Source organism: Colletes gigas, unplaced genomic scaffold, assembly GCF_013123115.1.
Source record: "Colletes gigas isolate AHSC1104 unplaced genomic scaffold, ASM1312311v1 Colletes_gigas_Sc00039, whole genome shotgun sequence".
NCBI classification, from domain to species: domain Eukaryota; kingdom Metazoa; phylum Arthropoda; class Insecta; order Hymenoptera; family Colletidae; genus Colletes; species Colletes gigas.
This window is the reverse complement of record NW_025106668.1, coordinates 487,299-495,748: the sequence shown is the minus strand read 5'-3', so window position 1 is coordinate 495,748 and position 8,450 is coordinate 487,299. Positions and strand designations below refer to the sequence as shown.

At 43.0% G+C, this 8,450-nt stretch overlaps 1 protein-coding gene across 2 annotated transcripts in view; it reads left to right on the top strand.

Moving 5' to 3' along the window:
* The window catches only part of LOC122402766 (protein couch potato-like), a 184,307-nt gene continuing 175,857 nt past the window's right edge, over positions 1-8,450 (top strand). For both annotated transcript variants that reach the window (XM_043405831.1, XM_043405830.1), the window contains exon 1: positions 1-1,279. In XM_043405831.1, coding sequence (XP_043261766.1) covers positions 1,217-1,279 — 63 coding nt within the window. In that variant the 5' untranslated portion in view covers positions 1-1,216. The remainder of the gene's footprint in view (positions 1,280-8,450) is intronic.

Genomic DNA, 8,450 nt, shown 5'->3' with positions numbered 1-8,450 from the left:
CTGCGTACCAGTCGTGTCGTAGTGCTTACGTAACAATATTATTATTATTCTTACTTGCCTGGCCGATGTGTTGTTCATTTAAATCGCGGTCCATGTTTTTTCGTTTCTCTCGATCGACTCGTCTTTCACTCGGTCTCTCGCGTTAATCGTTCCACACGTCACACGTAAAATCCGTCTCTACGTGCATACACAGACAGACACGCACACAAGCATACACGCATATAAACACCAAATATACACAAGTCCACGGTCGAATATATACAACGGTCGCACGCGCCACGCTCCGACAAGAAAAAAAAAGAAAAGAAAAAACGCGCTTAACGTCTCCCGCGAATCGCTGTTACCTGTCTACGCGCAAGTCGCGCGGATACGTCCGGATCGTCGGTCAATCGTCGCCGTCGTCGTTCGCGTCCTCCTTGCCATCGATTATCCGATACGATTAATCGGTCATCGACGAACCGTGACGCGTCAAGGAAGAGAGGATCAGCAACTTACCCGCTGCATCGGGCCTATCCGCCAATAGATGAACAAGTGTCGTCAACGAGCCACCACTGTAGAGCACGTTCTCTGGGTTCGGCCTTCCTCCATGGGCACGGTGTATCGATTGCTCTAAAATAGACGCGTGGGAACACCTGCAGGCTACATCACATTCTACGTATTGCTCAGACTGTCTCTCTCTCTCTGCCGCCTCCCCCCTCGCTCTCTTACTTTCTCTCTACATTGGTCTTTCCTGTCGCCCTTGCAGCGTGTGACAGGTGCATCGAGAACGATAGCAGCACCGCGCTGTTGTAGGGCTGGAGGAGGTGGTGGCGGTGGAGGCGGAGGAGCAGGCGACGAAGAAGAAACGTAACAGGAAGCGGAAGAAGAAGTGAATCTAACGAAGAGAAAGAGAAAGAGAAAGAGAAAGAGAGAGTGTGCGTGTGTGTGAGAGAGAGAGACAGACAGAGAGAGAAAGCAGGCAACGAAAGGAAGCGACAGAAGGGGAGAAAGAAGGAAAAGGTGGAGCAGGAGGAAGTGGGCGAAACGCCTGAATTTCTCACGAGTAAAGGGTTATCCCCACTGATACGTCCTGGAGGCGCCTGTCGTCTTCGCCGGTACAACCATAACGCCGCCCGCTTTAAAACGCCCGAGACGGGATACGGTGGATTCATCGCCGCCACCCGCTCGAACCGCAGCACCCGGAAATCCCGGACCATCCAGCAAACTCGCTTGCATCATGGACGCGCCGCTCTCACAGAGTATGGACTCCGTCAACACGGTGGCCACCGGCGAAGACGAGGTACGTGGTAACAGGCTACAGCGATATCGTTAACAACGCGCGCGTACGCATCACGCACACGACTCCTCTCCTATATATTACCCCACCCTCCCCGTTTCCAGTCGATCGCTTCCTCGTTTTCACCCTTCTGCCGTTTCTCTCGCTCTGACAGCACACGCGCGCCAACACATACGCACGGAGAACATCGACATCCTTCCTTCCTTCCTTCCTTCCTATCAACTTACCTTGCTCACCCTCTGTCCCACTCCCACGCTCGCCATATTGTCCGTTTCACTCGCGCCCTCTCTGTCGCGTTCTTCTCGCTCTCTTTCTCCCTCTTCCTTCCACTCTTTCGCCTCTTCCGTCACCGGTCTCTTTCTCTCCTCACGGTTCGTGCACGGCACGGGACGCGCATGCGCGAGTCACCGCGCGAACCTTTCGTCGCGATGGTACACACGTACGCAGGACTACGCACGCGCACGCCAACAGTGTATGTGCGCGCGTGTGAGTTGTGTGTGGGCACGGTTCCTCGGTTCCCCTCTCTTCCCCCTGCCACTCGTAGCATGTGCGGAGTCGCAACCGTGGTGGATGTTTGTGTGGAGAAGGCGGGAATTCGATCGTGCGCGTCGCACAACAGTGTGCCGCAGGTGACTCGTTTCCATCGTCCGCTCGATCGGACGGTTGGCTGGCTGGCTGCCTAGCCTGGTTAGCACAGGCTTCCTTCCTCGCAGCCGGAGCACCTGAGAGAGTGACGCGCCACGCCAGACCACGCTTGTTATTGATTTTTCCACAACACGAGAGCCGCCGAGGGTTCTCGTTGTACGGTGTGTGTCACGTCATATGGTGGCGGATTACGCTTCGCCATACGACACACGCACTTACGCGCGACGGCCGTGCAGCCGCGCGAACCGTTCGAACCTAACAAGGGAAAAGGAAAGCCCCTAGGTGCAAGTCTGACTTGTCAATGAGACTTTGCACGGCGGTAGAGCTTAAAATTACCTGAGTCGGGGTGATCGTTGTTTTGCGAACAGTCTGATGAGATATGCGGCCCCTATGTCAGTAATCGGGTATCCGGGTACCCTCTTCTATATTTCGTTTAACCCCCTGCGATTCTTGCGCAATTTAGCTATTTGCACTTAGGGCAACCGGAGTAATTTATAAGAGTGAGATTTTCGAATGTTTTTTTTTTGTTTTCTTCTCTATCCGCCATTGAAAATTGTAATTAGATATATTATAAGTAATTATAATTATACGGAACATTAAATTCTTGATTAGAATTGTCTATTTATAACGAAGGAGAGTTCTTGTAAATGGTTTTATATTATTCTTGCAAATAGGTCATCTTCGTGATTCTGGCCGTAGTTAGACGGTTTTTTGCGTCTTCTTGCAGAATCATTGTGACACGTACAAAACGATCCTACTACTGTTTGCTTCAACTAGCATCTAATTCTAGCTGTGAAAGGCATCGAATATTGTGACTGGTGCATAGCTAGCATGTCTCCAGTGACTATTTTTTTTTGGAAAAATGTTCTATTATTTTGAACGTTTAGTGATCATTCTTCGATACATAACCTCTAGAAATTTGTGTGGCCAGAAATTGAAAAAGGGAAAAAATTAAAAATTTTCAACTCTAACAATGAAAGTTTGGAGAGAAAGGAACCTCTTTTTTTGTCCATATTGAGACAATCGAAACTTTAATTTAAAACGTTACTTTTTTAAAACATTAGAATTAAATATTTATAAAAAATGTATATAAATGCTTTTTTTCGGGAACATATTATTTTTTTCATGAAAATACGAAGAATTTTGCTTTGAAAATATCTGAAGCATTTTTTTTTTCAAACGATTAATAAATTTTACTGTATAATTTTCTGAAAAAGATTATCTCCTGTACTGACATTAGTCTGCCGTATGGTGTAGAAAGTGGACAGTCGCAATATACATATGTGTGCATAGTGGGGAGCTTATGGCAGGGAGTCAAAGGCCCTCCCGTTTAACGCTCAGACTCGGCAATTATCTCCCAACATTCATTGTCGTCGTTTGTATTGTAATATATGCATACAAATATATAAAATTCCCATATACAGGGTTTTCGGCCACTCCTGGGAAAAATTTTAATGCAAGATTCTAGAGGCCAAAATAAGACGAAAATCAAGAATACCAATTTGTTAAAAAGTTATTAACGTTTAAAGTTCCGCCCGTGCTGAATTTTTTTCTCGAAAATGCGCAAGATTTCGAGGATATGTCTATTCATCAACAATGATTGTAATTGACTCCCGCAACCGAAAATAATTTTTCCAGTTCGATTTGAAACTTTTTTTTTCCGTCGAAAATTTCGGTACATTCTCGAATTTTTCTCTAGAAAGTAGGTAGGATTTCGGGGGTATTTATATTAACCAAAAATAATTGTAATTGACCCCCGCAACCGAAAATAATTTTTCCAGAACGATTTGAAATTTTTTAATTTTGTCGAAAACTTTCACACATTCTCCAATTTTTTTCTAGAAAGTGGGTAGGATTTCGGGGGTATGTCCATTCACCAAAAATGATTATAATTGACCTCTGTAATCAAAAATAATTTTTCCAGAACGATTTGAAATTTTTTAATTTTATGGAAAAATTTCACACCTTCATCAATTCTTTTCTAGAAAGTGGGTAGGATTTCGGAGGTATGTGTATTCACCAAAAATGATTGCAACCGACCCCCGCAACCGAAAATAATTCTTTTAGATCGATTTGAAATTTTTGAATTTAATTGTTAATAACTTTTTAACGAAGCCTCCGTCAACGAATTGGTATTCTTCAGTTTCGTCTTATTTTGGCCTCTAGAATCTCCCATTAAAATTTTTCCCAGGGTTGATCGGACACCCTGTATAAGACTTGATGACCGAGCAGCCTTATGATTGTGAAACTTGACATTAAGAACTTATAACGAGTCGGACATGTCATTGCACGGCATGGGGTTAAAAAACATAGTTTCCCAATTTACGGATCAAAGGCGAGTAGGGAGACCATTGTTGTGGATTAAGGATCTCGTGAAGTATCGATGTACGTTCGGAAGAACAGTTTTCTCTAATAATTGAGTTGATTATTCCAAGGTCTATATCACCGAGCAAAATCTCATTGATCGTTGAAACTTGTTCCCGGTGGGACCTTCCCCTGTAAGTCCTCGGTAATTCATACGTCGGAGTTATCGGCGAGCAATGGTTTTCCCCGTGCACTGCTCAGAGATCCGAGGTTAAACCTCTCTAACACGATCTAGAGTTTGCGCTCCCTCGTAATCCCCTTCGTCGATCGTTCAACCTGTCGTTATCAACTCGTACCTGTCTCGCGAATTCTCGATTAACTTTCACTCGTACGGGACCGTTTCTAGATCGGTATCTTTGTGGTAGTCCTCGCTGGGTTGGTTTGCCGTGATTGCTCGAGGTGGTTCCGTCCTTTGATCTGAAAACACGGGTTCGAGTAGTGCATACCGATGATCGCTAGAACCACGCCAGAACCACGTGCAAGACTTTTACGTACATACACATAATTTCAATACATTTTTTAAATAAAACTGCTTCTCACTAATTTGTTATATTAACTATACGAACTGTCACGCCAGAGGTGACTTCATAGTGGAAAGGGTCAACCCATTCACTGCCAAGCCTAAATTACACGAAGCTATTCCTATTGCCATTTCTCTTTCGAGCGTTATTGTTTACACAAATTTCGTTATTTCTCGATAAGTACACATATTTTTAAATGATCGTTTACATGCATAAAATCGAACACGAAAGGTATGCAAATTCCAATGGTAACGTATTTAATATACCACGAGTATAATCCTCAATATCGGGACGAAGGACCAACTAATGTATCGGAGGCCTTTAACGCGTCGTGTGAACGAGAACGTCGATTTTGTATAGGAATAAATCAGAATCACGGTACGAATCGAAACGTTGTCGGTCGCAAAATCCGACAATAAGTTATTTTACGGCGAGACGCGCGTCTCCGACGATCTCGATTCGGTCACGCGTCGACGATCGATTCTCGATCGGAGCGCGACCGCGATTCCGGCCACGGTGAAAATCGCGATTTTCTCGCTCGGTCGGGTTCTCTCGGTGGTTTGTCATCTGGATCAGGAAGAGTGATCTATCGAACGGGAATAGGCGGCTCGAGCAGGAAACTTGGCCGTCGTTTTGCTCGATTTCCTTTTACGATTCCTTGGAGCGCGCGCGTTCTTCCGCATTGCCAGCGAACGGGAACGTCGACTTTCGACCGAACGCGCCGCTAACGATCAATTTTCTGACAAATATCGATCGTTCGGCTCGGTAAAAAGTTCGCACCGTCGATTTTCAACCTTGAAATATTTCCAGCTTAGCGTCGTTATCGACCTTATCGCTGGGAATAATATTCAAGCTCTTTTTACTTAAAATTTAAATTTAAATTATGCAAAAGAATTTTAATATTTCTATTAGTAATTTCACACAATTAAATTAATTATTTGCAATAAATCATAAATTATAGGGATCGCATACTTACATAAGATACTTTCTTTTCTTTATCTATTTTCTTCGTATACAAACCTTCCTTTTCTGCCATTTATATTCTTTTTATCTCTCCAACGTCACATATATTAATATTAAATCGTATTACTCAATACGGCTACATGTCGACAACATATAGTTTTAACAGGTTCGCGGGCAGTACAAATTTTAATGAGTTACAAAAATAAACAGGTGATTTGCATATGCCAAATGTTGCATTTCTACTTAATTTATGGAATGTGCTGAAAGAAATTTTTAAACACACAATGACAAAATAAAATGAAAATGCAGAATGAACCAGTCGGCCGTTACATTAAAATGCATAATAATTTAAAAAAATAATAATTATATAGAATTTAATGCGTGATAATGTGGCTTACCACGTCACAATGAAAATGAATGCTATAGCAATCGCGTCAACGTGTTAAGATGCATAGAGCGAGGAATATTAAAATTTTTTAATTTTTTACTTATACAGGGTGAGTGAGCCACCTAACGTTTGCACCTGAAATATCATTGTTAAAAATATTTTTTTTTAAAGAAATCAAGGTTACCTTCATTTTTTTTTTAAATGGAATCACCCTTTTTGAAACACCTACAACGATAGTCCCTTCCATTGGGAATTCGGTGACTATAATTGTTCAAGGTCATTCAAGGTCACGGTCGGAGAAAATTTTGTAAATAATTTCTCCGGACAGGATCAAGTTGCTATTTCAGGAATCAGAACCGGCTATACAAGATTTACCTACTTGCGATTACTGTGAATTCCGATAGAATGCACGGTGATATTAACTTTGCCTTTATAAATAATAATTTCAGGCGTTGCAGTTTTCACAGCTTTAAAACGAATTAAATCTGTTCAAAAACGAGATTCGTAGGTACCGTTATTAAGGTATACCGGAAGTTACAAAATGGCGCGGGATAACAGTAAATTCATACAGAATTAAAATAGTCAAACATTCGAGTATCGTCAGAATAAACGAATAGTCGGGTGTTCAAATAACAGGGTACAGACTCGAGTATTTAGTGTTCGAGTTGTGAATTATTCGATCAGGATTCGGACAGTCAAGCGTTGGAACAGTATTTGTATCGTTAACACGGTTAACCCTGAACATTTGTTAAAATTGTAGCGTGAAACGTGGAAATAGTCATGTTCAAATTCCTTGTACTTTTTTTTTTTGCTTTAGATACGATTATTAATTTGTCGCAATTAAGATTACAAATAAGTAAAATGATTTATTGCGACTGTTTCAAGTTTTGGTACATTCGAATGAAAAACTCTAAGTGTATATCGTAACTCTCAGACTTATTACAGGGAATAACGAAGAGGTTAACCACTTTGACGGCCGCTGTCACGTGCACGTGACTTTGCGAGCCAGCAGACTTTGGCCACTGTCACGCGCGCGTGATCTATCGTATCGGTTACCATTTCATCGTACATTCGACTTATCACGCTCGTTGAGGTTACATTTATAATTACACATTGATACACTTTGGTGTGCAATATCAGTGGTGACGGACAACGGTTCTCGCGTGATACGTGCGGCCGTTAAAGCGTTAAAAAGGTATCAACGCGTTAACCGCCACGGCAGTATTTCCATGTCCAAAGATGTCCTGAACATTTCTTATAGAAACAATCGATAATCGATGAATTCGTTATTTTCTGATATTTCAATGTAAAGTAGCGTCGTTTACAATTCTACGAGTATCAGGGTTCTTCCAGCGTGATGAACATTGCAACGTGTTGGTAGGCTCAGAGTGTCGGTCACCGGTGACCACCAGTGGCAATCAACGCGTTGATTCACTTCGAGCGCCAAAAAAATATATTTGTACGAGTAGTTCCAGCCTGGTTGGGGGAAAAATTCAAATTCCATCGTGTCTCCGCCCGCCGCGTGGAAAATAAGCCGCGTAAATAAAAATTCTACACTCTCGTCGTCGATGCGCGGAGCTCGCAATTAAAATTTAGCCGCCGATCTTGAGATAAAAAGCGTGGAACGGCGAAGGTATTTTCGGGGGAGTTTTCGCGATTTCCCTCTGTTCCCCTTTTCCGCAACCCTCGGTTCCTCTACTTGTTTTTCTAGTCGGTTGCTAACCCCCCCCCCCTCCCTCCCGCGTCCCACCGTTGGCTGGCTGCTCGAGAAAATGCACGAGAGGGAAATTTAATTCTCGCAACACCGCGGATAAAAACGTATTTGTTGCGCGATGAGCTCGTGCACGGACGTAACGAGGAAACGCTTTTACATTTCCCACGACTCTTTCGCCGCGAAATCCGCGAACGGGCTTCGCTTCCCTTTCGGTTTTCGTTATTGTTGTTTTGTATCTTTTATTATTATTCTGTTCATTTTTCGTTTTATTCGCCCTCGTTTCGGTACAAAGCGAAGTGGTACGCGACCATTGTCGGATTTCGGAGTTAGGCGAAACGAACCAGGAACAAAGCTGAACAAAATTGTCCAAGTCGATGACCCAATTAGAGAACGCAATAAAAATCGAAATTGTTACGTGCGGTATCGGGCGAATAGCTCTCCCGTCTATGTTTTTTTTTATCGACTCGGCGGTAGTTCGATATCGAAAATTAATTTAGTTTTTGTACTTTATGGCCGCGCGTGGGTAGGAAATTTATCGGTTTCGGTTCGTTAAAGAGTATTTTATTTGTCTGCCACGTG